The 16,883-nt window shown below is 31.8% G+C and overlaps 1 protein-coding gene across 8 annotated transcripts in view; it reads left to right on the forward strand.

Moving 5' to 3' along the window:
• Tasp1 (Taspase 1) overlaps positions 1-16,883 on the forward strand; it is a 43,020-nt gene that overhangs the window by 15,279 nt on the left and 10,858 nt on the right. For 6 of the 8 annotated variants that reach the window (XM_076499174.1, XM_076499178.1, XM_076499175.1 and 3 more), the window contains exons 3-9: positions 1,287-1,355; positions 1,924-2,044; positions 6,443-6,527; positions 7,067-7,146; positions 10,872-10,972; positions 11,425-11,607; positions 12,526-12,604. In XM_076499174.1, coding sequence (XP_076355289.1) covers positions 1,287-1,355; positions 1,924-2,044; positions 6,443-6,527; positions 7,067-7,146; positions 10,872-10,972; positions 11,425-11,607; positions 12,526-12,604 — 718 coding nt within the window. Of the gene's footprint in view, positions 1-1,222; positions 1,356-1,923; positions 2,045-6,442; positions 6,528-7,066; positions 7,147-10,871; positions 10,973-11,424; positions 11,608-12,525; positions 12,605-16,883 lie in introns of all 8 variants that reach the window. The other 2 variants (XM_076499179.1, XM_076499176.1) reach the window with 2 other exon arrangements.

Below are 16,883 nucleotides of genomic sequence, written 5' to 3' on the forward strand. Positions count from 1 at the left end.
ATAGATTGTCTACATGCATCTGCCTTTAAGCCTAATATTGTATAAATACTTTACATAAATAAATTGAGTGAACATCTTCCCTTTAATGTTACTCATATATTTACAATTGTTCCTTTCTTTAAAAAAATTTATATCTGCAGTTGATAAAAATGAACACACATATATATAGTTTTGTAAAATGTGCCTCAAATATACTTTCAATTCATATGCAAGTATCTGGTTTTGTTTATTAACAAACTCCTACTGTATGTGTGAACAGTGTCAGAAAACAATATTGAGCCTTGAACAGTTCTATTGATACTATGTTATTCTTTCATATCGAAGAGTTTGGAGACTTATGTTTCATAAGAGATGAGGTTTGTTAACACATCAGTATGTAAAATTATGGATTAAAGTTTTCAAGAGTTGGATATTTTCAATTTTTTGAATCAAATTGGTAATAAAAATATTTCTTAATAATTCTTCCTATAAATAAAAAGATTTCACTCAGATAAAATTTTCTTCTTATGATCCACTCAATTATTTTCTCTTTTTAGCTCATTTTTGGAATTAATTTTATTTGAATGAAGAACTAATATTCTTTTCAATTTCATTTTGTGTACATGAACTTTATATTTAATATTTTATTCATATGAAAATCAGACAGATGTGACATTATACCACTTTTGGAATTTGCACAATCATTGTTAATCCAGATAAGTGCAAACACAATAACATGACTTGAGATTAGTTTATATACTGACTATATGTTGAGGTATTTTCTCCACTGAAGTGTTAATATTTATCATGCTTTGTTTGGATCAATCTCACCATCCACACATTTCAAATATGAAATATTCATAGTTTTCAAAAGTAATTAAAAACAGGAGTGTTTTGGGTATTTTTTGGGCTTTCAAGAAATATACAGATTTAGGTTCCCATCTGCATGCTTAGACAAGCTCATGATTATAAAAAAAAAATTACAGGATGTTTATTAATATATGTCTAATATTTATGCTTATATGTGATAGACATGTTTTAAATCATGTGATACTTTGGTTGATAGAACATAAGATGGATAGTGGTGGGAGGAAGTAGTTTCTTGGACATAAACTTGTTTTGACATATTGTTTTTTGGTGTTTGATTAAATATCTGGTACAAACAGTTGCTGGAGCTGTTAGTATCAAAGAATGTCTCAAATAGAAAAGGTTTTCTGACATCAGAAACATCTTTTATGACTAGAACAGACACAAGCTATCATCGAGGAAGCTTACAGAATCTGTTTTGATGCATGATTTCTGTTTAGGTAACTATAATGCTGAAGAATGGTTGCTCTGCAGTCGAAGCTGTTTCTACAGCTGTTGTTTCTTTAGAGGTAAAGCTAATAATATACTTTTTTGCATTATCAATTTTTTCTTTATTATTTCACACAGCATTTTGTTGGGTTTTAAAAAATTATTAAAACTGAACTTGTAATCTCAGTTGTGTTTAAATTACTATATGCAGCTCTTCAGGAATACACTTACCATATACTTTTAAAATTTACCAAGAGATTTTTACTTTTGAATTAAAAAAATATTTACTGACTAAGGATTTTTGCAACAGTATTTAACTTTAAACAGCATATAAGTAATGGAAATTTTTGTTTAGATTTTTAAACACAAAAAAACTGTCTTAAGAATATTTGTCAATTTTTGTTGAGTCTATAGTATGGTCTCTTTAGTTGTTTTGGATTAAGTTAACTCATTTTCAAACTGTACTTGGAAACATTTAGTGTCTAGATATAACTTTTGTTAGAACTTGGTAGTTTTATCACATATCACTTGCTGTTCAGTAGTTGTGAAAAATGAAAATAGTTAATTCTCATAAATAATTCTAGTTTATGCAGACTTTCTTCTCAAGATACTTCTTAAAACTTGGTTGTTTTGTTTCTTGTCATTAAGAACTCTCTACTGACAAATGCAGGATGTGGCTCTAATCTTTCATTAAGTAGAAAAGTTGAGTGTGATGCATCTGTCATGGATGGCAGAACATTAAACTTTGGTGCTGTTGGAGCTCTCTCAGGTTTGTGTTGTTTTTATTGTCTTGAAACAGTTTGTATGTAATCATAGAAGGTATGTGTGTGATTTTTTAAATGTTTTCTTAATACGTTGAAGATACTTTATACAGGAGACTAAGGTACAAAACTTCTAGTATTGGAAGGTTATGACAAAGGTTTATTTGAGAAACTAGGATATAGAATTGTCCATAGATCTAGATTTTAAGATATGAATTAAGTCAGATAAAATGTGAATTTGATTTGGTTTGGTTTCAAAGACCATGGTATGAAATTTTCCACAGAAGTTTGTTATGATATATTAATTTGATTAGGATTCAATTAGGATTACATTCAAAATTATAAAATACACACTTCTTTGATCATATGTGATTGTCCTGGAATCAGAAAGTAATATCCATATTTTGTGCATGTTCTAAAACTTTCCATAACAAAGTACAAATTTATTGTACTTTTTATTTATTGGTCTAAAACAAATGCTGTTTATAACATTTAGAATTAACAGTGTTAGTGTTTTATTACTGCTACTCAAAACAGATAAGTCTGTTTTTCCAAAGACTAACTTGTGATGTATAAGATGTAAAGTACTTAGATGATTATCTACTACAGGATGATTTTGAAGAAAATCCAAAATGTAAAATGATTGTATATTAAACAGCTTGTTCTAGGGGAACAAAATTTACCAGAAGCACAAAAAAATCTTGTTTGGAAATTTACAGGTTGTTGCACTTTCATATTGCTTATTTGCAAACTAACATTATTTCTCTTCTTTTTCTGACTTTCAGTAATAAAAAGATGATTAATAAAATGCATATCAGTGCACATGCAGGATTGTGCAACTATTGCTTGGATATTTTATCAAAATAATGAATGTTTTACTTTGGTCAAAAGGCAATTCCGAAAAATAAAGGATGCTTACTTTCCGACTCGTGAGATTCCCAAATATTGCACCAGCAAATAATTTGCTGTAACATTTTCAAAAATGGAATGTTTATCAGATTAATTCACAAAACATTGAGGATTTGAAAATGGCTACTAATCCTAGAATGCCAGTATGGGGTCACTTATGACTCCATAAGTTAAATCTGTATGTACTAAACTAGTCACACTGGTTTTCTAGGGTTAAAAATGAAATTGTGAGGCTCAATGATCACTGACCAGAACAAGTACTGCTTGTGGTTTGATTTAGTAGTAGGCTTGATATGTTGATAGAGATTGATTTAAAATGTATTGAATATTTCCTGTGAAATATATTATATCATGGTCAAGCTTTCCAGAATAAAACTTAGATCTTTAATGTGTGGTGAAACTAATTTTCATATGAGAAGTAAGTTTGTAGGATATAATTATTTGAGAAAAAGGGATCTCTTTGACCATTATGTATCTAATAATGTGTAATCTAATAATGTTATATACGGATATTAGAAAATATTATGTGGACTTTATGGTGTTTTACCTTATGGATAAATGCTATTTTGTTAGTTATGTATGTGAAATTGTTTTTTCTGGGACAGTAACTCATCACCACACAAAGGTTGGCTATTTAACTTGTGCATTTGCTTTGGAAGTTTTTATACTACCAGCCTTGAGATGGCATCCACCTAATTTCACATGAATTGTGCTACTGAATCATGATGCCATAATGTGACAAAAGCTTTCTACCAACAGGAGAGTAGCACACTTCCATGCACAGTAATTCCTTCTATATATTTGTACAGGTGAAACTTCATTATTTTCTTCAGTGCTGTAAAATGTAGACATGTTTTAATTTGCTAAGACTTGTGTTTCATTGTACTAAGTTTATCATGAACTCTAAAGTTAATTTGACTTCAGTTAGTTCTTGCACAAGTGAAAAATTTCTTCACACAGAAAGTGCTTCAACTATTACTTATGGAAAGTTTTTAACTGTGGAAGACACAAGTCACAGGTGAACAAGTTGTAAGATCCATCATGTAGCTCATGCCTTCATCTACCATTGCTTCCTCTCATTTTGAAACTGAGACTGAAGAAGTTAATCATCATTTTTCTTCCTGCAGTCCAGATTTTCCATTAAGAACCATTTTACTTGATGAAGACAGTCCTCAAACATTCTCTCTCCTTTCCATGACTTAATTTCTCAGGTACGTATTATTCATTCTCTCTCTCTCTTGTTTTTTATGACACTTCACAATCTTTACTCCTTAATTCTAATCCTTGTGATTATTTTGTGTTTTCTTCCTCTTGATATTACAGTATATACTAACCTTATCCTTGCTCAGTGTTACACATGCAGTCTTATGTTTCAAACTACTTAATTTACTGATTTTTATATTTTTGAATTCAGTCATTCTGTTTTCCATTCCTCAACTTCCAGACATTAGAATCACTCTTTACTGTGTGGTGAGCAGACTCTTTGTCTTCCTTTTCCCTCTAATGCCAAATTTTATTTTGTGTCTTTCTCACTATCCTCCTTTACTATCCCTCCTTTATAAACCTCATGTCTGAGGCACCCCATGTAACTTCTCCCAAGTAGTTTGTTCTCTCTCCCTTTGGCTACACTTTGGCCTGTTCTACCTCTTATATCATTGTCCTACTCTTGTTCAACCTTTAGCCTCTTGCTATTTATATCACTTTTCTTTATACCTATTACTTTCTTCTCCTTGCCTGTGGATGCTGCTTTTTCTCACACTCTTCCATTGCTTATCCTTATTTTTTCTATTTCCAGACCAGTTCTTCTTTCCAAAATGTCTGCCACCAACTAAAGGTGGTTGTGCAGTTTCTTCAGTTTTCCTTCCTTCATTTCTTCATCAGTGTGATTGTTCTGACCAAGACAGACTTCTGTGTCCTGTTTGGGCTATTTAATATTATTTATCCTGTACCCTTAACTTTTGGGATTCATGTCAGGATCTCTTCATCTTCTTCCTCTTTCAGAGTTCTGTTTCCTTCCACCTTAACAGTTTGGATTTTTCAACATTGTTTTTTCTAGTGTACACTTCTGAATAATTGATACTCTTCAACATCTCTATCCATCAAATTTTCAGTTCTACTCATTCTCTCAATGCACATGTTTTTTTCTTGTTTTTATAGTTGAGTTTTGGGAACTTTGTATTTCTAGTAATGCTGACTACAGGACTTACATACACTGTTTCGATAGTTGAGTGAAAGTTCAATGTTTTCCTCATAATTCCTGATGGAGGATGTCGTTTCCCTGTATTTAAGTTTGAGTCATTTATGACTTCTGCTTGTAATACAGGATACAGATATTGCCCTATTCTTACAGTAATGCTACAACCCAATAACGTCAGGTTTGGTTTGTTGTACCTTTTACTCATATGGATGTTTTTTGAGTTTGTATGGTTTTTGCCTAAAACTAAGTTTCTCTTTGTTACTCTGGTTGCTTGACATATGAAATTGTTTATTCACAGTTGAAGTTGGCGAGTATATATAGCGTGGTCCACATGATCTAGCCTTTATGTTTATGTTGCCATGTTTTATATTACATTACAATATGCTTGTTCCAGAAGTGGCCTAGTACCCTACAAGTATGCTTTGTTTTTCACTGTTTCATTTTGGGTTGTTGATTTCTGCTTGATATCTTTTTTGTGTGCTTATACCAGCTTCTCCACCTTTGCAGTGTGGGACTCTAGCTTTGTGTGAGGGTAAGTAAGAATATATCAGAAGTTAACAATTTTCTTTGACTGAAAATGCATTTCTGATAGACCCACCTATTATCATACACTTCTCACTCTTCCTTCCTGCTGCTGGCACCCTTCTTTTGGATCCTGCAAGTTCTTGACAGTAAAGGTTAAGCAGGATGGTCACAGAGAGCTAGCTGCACCAGTACAGGTGGTATAATACTGTTGGTGGAGAGTAGTCACATGAAATATACATGATCAGAAATGACTCGAAATTGATGGGTTATATAGATTGGTGCACTTATTGAGAAAATGTTTTATCAGTGCTTACAAGACACAAAAAGAATGAAATACTTTTTTCAGTGTAATAAAATTGTAACTACTAATAGATGTCTGCACACATTTCCACTGGCCTTTCCCACTTTGGTGCACATTTTCTTACTTGTTTAGGAGGAAGCTGTTGCACATAGGACTGTTTACTCTCCTATTGGTGGTGTGCTTTTGTTGCAAGATGATGCCATCTTACAGTGGAGCAATTTATGTAAATTTATGTGAGAATTTCTTTAAGACTAGTGACATAGAAAACCTTCTGGCAGACACATGAGGAAAATAGCTAAATATGTAGAGGTGATTAAATATCAGAAATACATTTTTGGGTAAGGAAAATGGTATCTACTATAATTCAGTTGTGAGTCTCAACCACTATTGAAAACTAAAAGAAGAGAAAGTGTTATGTTAGAAAACCCACAAAAACAGCAACAACTCAGATTGCTTTTTTGTTCCTAACAATAGATTATATGAACCCTGTTCTTGTGGCCAAGGAACTACTACTGCATCAGAATAATGAGAACTTGAGTTTACACAGAATTCCACCATGGTAATTTTATGTTTTTGATACAGCAAATTTGTTATTGTTTTCAGCATTATACATAAATATTGTAGTTCTATTGTATTTAATTTTTATTAGAATCTTACAGTATAAATTTTCATTATAATTTCACCACAGTGTATTAAAGTGAAATAATGTTTGACAAAAGTAATATTATTTAAAATATTTTATTGTAGCATGATAAGTTGTATCTTCATCAAAACTTAACCATCCTGTTGATATAGTTTTGGCAAGGTGTGGTATTCAGAAACAGTGATGCCTGACAGAAGATTGTAGTATCAGCATAATACAAAGTCTAGGATTGTTATTCTAAAAATAATCTGAAGAGTGCATGGCAGTAAACATTCAAATAATACAAATGTAAAAATAAACAATCTTTTTTTCATACAAATAGTGTAGATATCTATTTATCAGCTGGTTTCTTAGCATATGAACACTTTTTACATTTGTAAATGTAGTTATTGCATTACTGGAATATCTTTTCCTTATCGGAGAATATAAGTTATAGATATATATTGTTCTCTCAGTGTTTTGGTAGGTGAAGGAGCTAGTCAGTGGGCCAGGTCTCGTGGCTTGAAGAATGTTAAAGCAGATCTTCTAGTTTCTGGTAAGGTTTTATTATGCAGTTGAGTTCATGAAAATAGATATAAAGTGTTTTACAAAATCTTAAGTATATTTATGCACAACAGTTTCAGGAATCAGTAAAACACAAGTATACTTTTAGGTTTCTACATTCATTAACATATAACTCTGTTGTGCATTTCAATCAACAGAAACAATGAGCATTTAGTCAGTTAAAATGTATTTATATATAGCTCAGTTTATGATGTTTCATCAATAAAAGTGTTTTTATTCTGCTATTTATAACGTAATATTGTGCTCTGTTTTGAATCACCACAAACCTATTTATTTTAAGTACTGTGTGTAAAAGGATGAATGGTGAAAGCTACTTTTACCTGATTGAATTCCAAATCTGTTTTGCTACTCTACCTTGTAAATATAATTTTGTAGTTTTAAATAAGGAACATTATATATACACACACAGATTTAGAAATATGAATTTTACTATGTATTTTTAAATGATTTTGTACACAGCCTTTATGTCTATGTTGCAGTGTTTTATGTTACGTTCCAATATACTTGTTACAGAAGTGGTCTAGTACCCTACAAGTATGCTTCATTTTTCACTCTTTCAATATAAGATCATTGTGGGATGGTGTGTGTGAGAACTGCATTTTGACATTGAAAATATAACGCTATTGAAAAAAATGAAAATTTTAATTTTAAGAAGACTGTGTAACAGCCTATTGTTATGCAAAATATTCATATATTCAAGATTTATTTCAGTTCTGGATTTAATACCATTTGTAAAAAAAACAAACTAGAAGATAGATTAATTTGAGACAACAGGACTATTTCAAAAAAAAACCTCTAACTATTCATACTGCAACTAATGTAAGCAAAGCACAACACCTTGTAATAGGTGAGGATCTGTGAATGCATAGGCTAGTGACAAAAGCCATCTATGTTCCCAAGGCAACAGCACACACACACAAAAATGGGGGTGGAGGTTTACTATGATAAAGCTTCTAATCATACCTTGTGTTCCACTGCGATGTATCTCTAGCAACTGAAGAATGAATTGGGTATTTATGTTATTCCATACATATTTGTCAGACATGGTGTATGTTGATTTATGTGCATTAATATTGTTGAAATGGTTGCTAGGAGATAGCTCTACCTTATACATGAGGTGGAATATGAAAAGCAGGCAGGTTTTCCCTGTGTGGTTTGGACATTACAGCCGTATGTTGACGTTTTGTGCAATGAAAGCTATTCTGTGTGGGCTGATGTCAGTTGTAGAAGAAATGAAAATGTTGTGAAAGTTATTTTGTAATTATATGTTGAGTAACACATTTAGGAAAGGTACATCTAATGAAATACAAGATTTTACAATAGGTATGAAGTTGAGATAATCATATATTTATTTCTGAAATATTTGAAAAATAAATGTTATGCATTGTAAATTATAGTACAATAAATGGTTGAAGTTGAAAATAATGAAGTTTTAAAACTTATTTTGCTTTGGCCTTCATAAAGCTAGCTTTAGAAAAGAAGCATTTTATTAAACAACCAGGTAAAAGTTTTTCAGTATATAAATTGTTAATTGCAAAGTATTTTTTTCTTTTATAAGTAAATTATTTTAAATATTTATTGTATTTTGTAAATAAAAGATACCTTTCTAAAACAAATTCTGCCCAAAGCACTAAAACATTATTGAAAAATGTATTTTAAAAATAAACTATTAACAAAGTTGGTTTTATAGTTTCTTTTTACGTTAACATTATTTTATTTTTACCAAAATAACACTAAGAAAACTTCCTTCATTTTTGTACAAATGAGTGGCATGTTCTACAAGTGCTTCTGTGAGTATGATATGCTAAGTTCACACATTTATCAGGTGGTGACCAAATAAACTCTCCAACCTTTGAACTTTTTTTTTTAGCTGCAGCATATCACCTTATAGAATGGTGCTGAGTTTTTCCAAGTACAAATGTTTCTCATAGCTCCATCATATCTTGACTGAATTTAGATCTAATTATAATTTTGAACTCAGGAGATAAAACTCTTTTGATTGGTAATTGTAGTAATGAGAAAACCTACTTGTAGGGAAAAATATATATGTAAAAACAGCTGGTATGGGTAGAGAAAACTCTGTGTAGAGGAGCGAACAATGTTTCAACCTTCTTTGGTCATCGTCAAGTTCACAAATAAAGAGGTAACTGACCGATAGCTGACCACATGTTTGAAGGCGGTTGTGTAATTGAGTGTAGGAATGTAGAGGGTATGCTTAGATGTTTGATTATATATTAATATAGGCATAAAGGTGTTTATTTGTTTTGGTTTATTTTGGGCTTGAAGTCATCTTCACACATTTTCGAACATTGCAAATCAAATAAACACAAAATAACCATAGAAAACACCCAAATACTAAATAAAGAAACAAACATAAACAAATGCAAAATTAAAGAAGCCTTACTTATACAACAACTTAAGCCCAAAATAAACCAATACAAAGGAACACCTTCTTACCGATATTAATATATAATCAAACATCTAAGCACGCCCTCTACATTCCTACACTCAATTACACAACCGCCTTCAAACACGTGGTCAGCTATCGATCAGTTACCTCTTTCTTTCTTTGTGAGCCTGATGACTGAAGAAGGTCAAAACATTGTTCGCTCCTCTACATAGAGTTTTCTCTACCAATACCAGCCGTGTTTACATATATACTTTTGATTGATGTATTTCACCCCACCCAAGATCTTGTAGGTTAAATTTACTCTAATCCTGCCTAAAATAATTTTGATTTGAGGGTAAGCTGGTAGAGATTCAGATGAACAATAAAATCTAACTGGGAATATATGTACCCAATGCTTAGTATTGCTGGTGCACAAAACTTTAGCTGATAAAAGGAAAAAAAGTTTAAGGTAAATTCACTCTAATCATGCCTAAAGAAATTTTAAGTGTCACATCTATAGAGGGTACCCTCTTGTTTAATTAAAAGCTATACAGATTTGAGATTAAGCTATTTTTATATTAATACCTTTTCAGTTAATGTATGTTACACCTGTATTTTTTATATTTTTTTTATAATGACTATGGAAAAGGAAAAGCATTTATGTCAAAAAGTTTTTACTGTGAGTTGTATATCACTGTTTGTTTCCATGTGTTTATATTTAAGCAAATGTTACTTGTTAACACCAGATCAGAACTGCTAAAATGATTTAGTATTACATTCATAGATTATTATTATTATTCCTTTGCTGGCATATGCTGAATGCTTTATCTAATTTTCTGCTTATGGATGGCAGCAAAAGAAGAAGAAGTCCAAACTGTATTCCTAGTCTAATAGTTGTTACATTATTTATGTTTGTAGAAGATACTATTATTATATTACTGTTGCTGTAAATATTAGTAAATTTTTAGCTGATTTTTTTCTCTTAGTTTTGTATAAAAAGGTATTGGAGGGTACAGCTATAAATATACAACAATAGCAATATTCATATTGGTATTAAGGTTGCTGTTGGTTTTGTATTGCTGTATTTTAATTTTTATTGAATTAGAATTGTTAATAAAAGTGACATGTCAGTTATGTATTCTAACACTTATTTAATTATATAATTCACAATTTGTCATGATTTAAAAGGTAACAATGTTGAATATGTGAGGAAATGTCTGTGTTTTTGAAGCTCGAGTTGCCAATAAAACTTGTGTTTTTAGTCACTTACCCATTTTTATTTTAGGAATTGATTTTGTTTGTTTTAGAGAATGCACTTCATACATATAGTAAATACAAAAGAAAAGTTGAAGAAGCTGAGAATGATCCCAGAAAATTTATACAGAGAGAACCTGCAAATAACAAAATAGTAAGTTGTCATGTGCTAAATAGGAGGAAACTGGCAGAAGTCTGAAATCAGAGAAACTAGTTTCATTGCATTCAAGCAGCCTCATCAGTCTCATGTTGTATTCCATGAGACTGAAGAATAATGTGTATGAATGTATTTAACTAGTTTCTTTTGTATCAGACTTCTGCCAGTTTCTTCCATTTACTTTTTTTTTTTGTCACTAATATTTGTAAAGTTCAGTGTTATTCACTGGGTATAGAATTAATTGGAAAATACATTCATTTGGGATCAGTAGAAAAAACAACTGTTTTTTGTATGTAATTTTTCAAGAAATATTTAGCCTTTTGAGTACAAGCCTTGCACATTTTTCTAAGTACAGATATTTCTGTAATAATAGTCTAATGTTTTAAGTTAGATTAGATTTCAATTCACATTGTTTTAGGTGTTTTCACTACATAATTTATTTTCTTTAGCTTTATTCAGAAGCAGCAGAAATGGAGAATAATGCATGTATCTCTTCTGAAACATGGCTTCCGGGAGATGAATCTTTAATGTTAGACACTGTTGGTGCTGTAGGAATGGACTGTTGTGGGAATGTTGCTAGTGCTGTTTCTAGTGGGGGAATTGTTCTCAAACATCCAGGGAGACTTGGACAGGTTTGTGTTAAACTTGTACAATATTTACTTCTAAGATTTAGCATGTGATATGATCTCATGTTTTGTGGTAATTGTTTTGTTTAAGACCTCCCCAGTCACAAAAAATTGAACCAAATTAGTGGTCTGAAAGACAACCATCATTGGTTGGAAACTACTGCTTCTCTTCACTTCATAATGAATTTATAGGGACTTGAACAAGAAATGGGTTGAAATTCTTTAAACTTGTAATTTGATGAAGATGAATTGTTTCACATGACATGTTTTCTCAACTGTCAGGATAAGTTTGGCTTTCTAACTGCAATAACAACCTTTTTAAAACTTCAACTCAGCTAGGTGTAAATACCATGAGAAAACATTTCAAACTAAAGGCAAAATAGACAATGTTCAATACAGAAAACAACATAATATAATACATTATTTAATTATTAAATCTCTGACACTTCATTGCTTATAAATAATGTAGTATAAAAATCAGAGAGAACCATTGATAATTTGTGGAAGACAGGATGTTGCAGGTTGACGTAGTAATTGGGTCTGATTTTCTGGTTTAGGATTTTTTAAACAGATAAGATTGAAGACAAAACAAATTATAATTTGCCTTTAAAATATCTGTTATAGGGAGTACTTTGTTAAATTCCATGCCTTTCAGAGGAGTGGTAAATAAATTAGAGAAGTTGGAAAATCTAGAAAACAAATATTCTAGGGGTGATTGAGGATTTTTTTTAGAATATTTCCTTATAAGTGTAAGAAGTTTTACAGTATTATCTATGTTTTGATACCAAGTTTATTTGTATACAATGAAAATAAAGCAGTTTAATTAAATTTTGAATGTAACTTTTTAACTGGTTGTGATATATACACTTAACCTACCTGTAGTGAGAGGAATTAATAGTGATTTTTATACTTTTTTATTGTCAGGCTGCTATATATGGTTGTGGGTCTTGGGCTCAGAATTCTCTTTCTTCTACAGAACCAGCAGTTGCTGTTACAACTTCAGGTACTTATGAAACAGTTTATTGTACAACAAGCTTCTTGTTTAAATCCTTCTTAGTATTTTAAAGAGTTTTCTTAAAAGATTGTGTAAAAATAATCACATAAGTGTCATTTGAAATATATTTTCTATGTTTAACTTTTAACGTGTTCAACAACATTCAATCTTGCTAAATACTACACTTGTTACTCAGCCAATGAAGTACTTTGTCTTCGTGTTATCTGTGATTAGTATACACACATTGGACTTCATACTGTCTGTATAATATCCTGGCATTCACTTGGATGGACCAATAATGCAGGTCTGTGAAGGTTATGTTCTCTTGAATATAGTTGTCTTTCTCAACTATGTAAAGCAAGTTATCTGTATAGCTTCTAACTATTCTACAGATCTCTTGTCAAGTATGCATTTCAAACCAACAAATGCATGATAGTCATACACAAATGCATATGGATGGGAGGAAAAAAAGAATAGTTATTATATTTTATGAAATTTTTATTTCTCTCTCATTCAAAGCTATCTCGATCCGGAACTGCTCTTAAGCATTGTTAAAGTATTTGTTAATGGTGTACCAGTTTCTTATACCCCATCAGTTTCACACCATTTCAGAACATGTGCTTATCATGTGACTGCTTTACACCAATCATAGTGTGCCATCAAGCTCTTTCTGCTATTCTATAACAATCCTCACTTTCTTGATTGACATTCTGGTGCAGAGATGTGTTTGTTTTAACTTTCTCTCCTTATGTCTACAAAATCTTGATTTCACTTGTTTGCAAATTTATATCAGTTTTAACTTCTGGTTTTTAAGTTCCATTGTTTCTACCCATTTCTTTTAGGAATATTTTTATTTTCTGAATTCTAATTTGTTCATGTGAATTCAATATTTAATATGGCAGATGATGAAATTCCTGCAACAGATAACAATGGTTCTGCCACATGTCTACAGGTTTTAGGGTCAATGATTTCTACCGGTGAAGTACAGGTTTTAGCTTATGGGATATAACTACCGACTGGAAATTTCTTTCTACTTCATCTTTCATCTGTTACTACATCACTATGTAATCTGAGAAAATCTGTGGTAAGTTTTTCAGCATGTATTCCTTCCTCCCATAGATATACCCATGTTTAGTGAGTTTATGTAAGCTTGTGGATTCTTGATGATGAGAAACCCACTTGAAATAAAAATGTGTTTCAGAATGGTTGGTATGGGTATTTAACACTTTATTGATATGCAGATTACAACATTTCGACATTCTTAGATCATCTTCAGGTTAAAAGGTAGATTTTTATAATTATTTTATCATCTAACTTTAGTTTCAGTTTACATTTAGAGTTTGATTATTACTTTGGTTTTGTGTAACTTTTGGTATACAAATGGTTTTTGCACAATTGTTACTGCTTGGGTAATTCTAACTTCAGCCAATTTTGTGGGTGTGTTGGTTCATTTTTTATACTTTGTTTCACTGCTTATGTTAGATAGTTTAAGTTTCTTTTAACTTACTTCTAGTCACATCTGACTGGAAACTAGATTTGAGTAAAATATTGTCACTATTATCTGGATGCCTTTTCATTCTTGCATTCTTCAGGGTAGATTTTACTTTTGTGTATTTTATCTTATTGGTTCCTAGAGTAGATTTTTTGATATTTTCTTGTTTTTTTATCTTTTAAGTTTTTTTGGTGATTTTGTACTTTAGGTGTTGCTATTTTGTTGTATTTTAGGTCAAATTTTATAGTTTTGCAATTTCAGTATCTTTGTTAATTTGTAGACTACAAATTTCTAATAATAAGTACTTTCTCTAAGTATGTTTTGTTTTTGTGTTGATTTTGCTACACTTGATGACAGTTCTCTGGGTTTTATCTGAAAGTTTTTTTGCTTTCAGTTCCACTACCTCCATCATCCACTTCCCAGTTCTTCTTTCCTCTTCCTCGTGGTTGTACCTCTTCTAGTCAAGACCTAGTTCATTCTGATGTCACTAAACTTTATATTCACATGTGGCTTTTGTCTAGGCCCTTGCCTCACCTCAGGGACTCACCTATTGTGTAGCATCATTTCTTTCTTGTTCCATTCGACCTTATTCCTTGTCTGTGTACCAGAGACAGTAGGCTACCTTCAGACTGTGATCTATTCACTATGCTGTGGCTGGCTTTCAACCCTTCATTTGGTAACTCATCTTTGCCAGTCCCTTGCCTGGTTGTTTGTTCAGGGTTTGTCTGTGTCAACTGCTTCTAGTTATAAGACTGCTCTGTCTAACACATTCATCTTTTCTCTTTTCATGAAAGCTTTCTCCTCCCCTGTTACATCCTTCTCCATTTACTTCTACTTCTCTGTCCTTCGCACCCATTTATTTTGCCACATTAGGTTGCAGTTTTGTCCTTTTCTGTTGTTCAGTTCTGCATTTGAACCCATTGCTATGTGTTCCTTGTCATTCAGATATTTATGTTGTGGATGTTTTCTGCATACTTTCCCATTCCTCTCATGTTATCCTCTATCCTAGTTGGACCCTTATTTTCTCAACATTTGCTGCCTGGGTAAGTGGTTTGGCCTTTTCTTTTTCCTTAATTTCCATTTCCAACCTGTACTCCTGTTTTGTTCTAGATACACTTCTTTGTTTGGTTCACTCCCTGAGATGTTATGTGGTTTGTACTGCTTCCTTTCAAGTTATCATTCCCATATATTTTTTCTGAGGATCAACTCTGTGTTTTGCGGTCTGTTCCATGGTGCACTTGTTTGATTTGTCAACTGATATAACTGGTGTATTTTGACTTGTCTGTGAAGTGTTACTGTTTGTAGAATATTTCTTTTCACCTAGTTTGTCATCTAAATATGTCTTTAGTTGCTCACTTTCGTTGATCTTTGGAGGAGGTCATTGAGGCTGGAATATGGTCAACTCCCAGTACATTTGTTACATCTTATCTGCACAACCTGGCTGTGTTTTCCTTGGGGATATTGTTTTTCTCCTGTGACAATTCTACACATATCTATTCATTGTTGAGGTAAGTTCACATATTAGTTTTTATATATATTTTTAGTTTATACATATCATATTACAGTATTCCACTTGGTGGTATCTGTTGCCTTGTCACTTATTCTTCATATTATATTTTCACTAGATATAAATAATATCTTAAAAACTAAACATTACTAGTTTCATTTGTAAAAGGCTTTTACTCATGGACCTTATGAATAAAGCAAATTGGGATTTCTGCCTATCCTTACAGACCTGCAATTCATACAGTTGGAATTTATCTGATTTTTAAAATAAGGAATCATAGACATCTACTGAATTGTCTCTAGTGTGCAATTCTCTCTTCCTTCTCTTGCATAACATTGGAGTTCATACTACTGGTTCCCAGTCACATTTATATCCATGTGTTACCCACTCAGCAAGACGAAGGCTATTACTTTTATAATTATTAAAATACTGTACAGAGAATTAAACAGTAATATTATGTATCCAAGGTGCTTTCCCCATATATTTTTTCCTGGGCAGACCACACACTTGTTGATCAAATATTTTTTTTTATGCAAGGCACTTCTGTTGGTTGTTTTCTGCTTGAATGGAATGCATAATCCATTGTAACCCAAGGCACTTTCCTTGGATGTTTTTTGCCTGAGCAAACCACAGTTGCATCTATGCATCCAAGGTGCTTTTCTCTTGGTGTTGCCCAGACAGACTATACTTGTTGACCTCTGTTTTATGTGAGACACTTCAACTGGAAGATTTTTGCCTAGATGAAACACACTTGGCATAATGTGACATATCCCAAAGTGCTTTCCTCCAGATGCTTTTGCCCAGGCTAGTTGCACTTGCTGATCTTGCAGACTTAATGCAAGGCACTTCCACTGGGTGATTTTGCTGAAACAGACCACACTTGGCCTGTTAATATATAATTTATGACATTTCAGTCCTAGTCATGTATAATTATTTCATATTTCTCTGACACCATACTATATCTCACTCTCACTAGGTTTGGTACTATGTCTTGCTACGTATGGTGGTTACAAGATTGTTCAAAATGACTGATCCTGTATACAAAGCATTAAACATTGGGTAAACAGTAATTAGAGTATAATTTTACATTTAACATGAAAATGTTAAATTCAGTTCTAAATTTTTGTACAAAAGGAATACATACAGCTAGAGTAACATTGTTTTACTTAATAACTGACACCATTGTGAGCTTTGTACTACATGTAGCATATTATTATATTAAGGAGGTTACAGAAATTATACTAGTTTCACAATTATTTTGAAAAATTGTATTTTGAGTCTGTAAACCT

The sequence above is a fragment of the Tachypleus tridentatus genome, chromosome 4 (assembly GCF_004210375.1).
Source record: "Tachypleus tridentatus isolate NWPU-2018 chromosome 4, ASM421037v1, whole genome shotgun sequence".
Taxonomy (NCBI): Eukaryota; Metazoa; Arthropoda; class Merostomata; order Xiphosura; family Limulidae; genus Tachypleus; species Tachypleus tridentatus.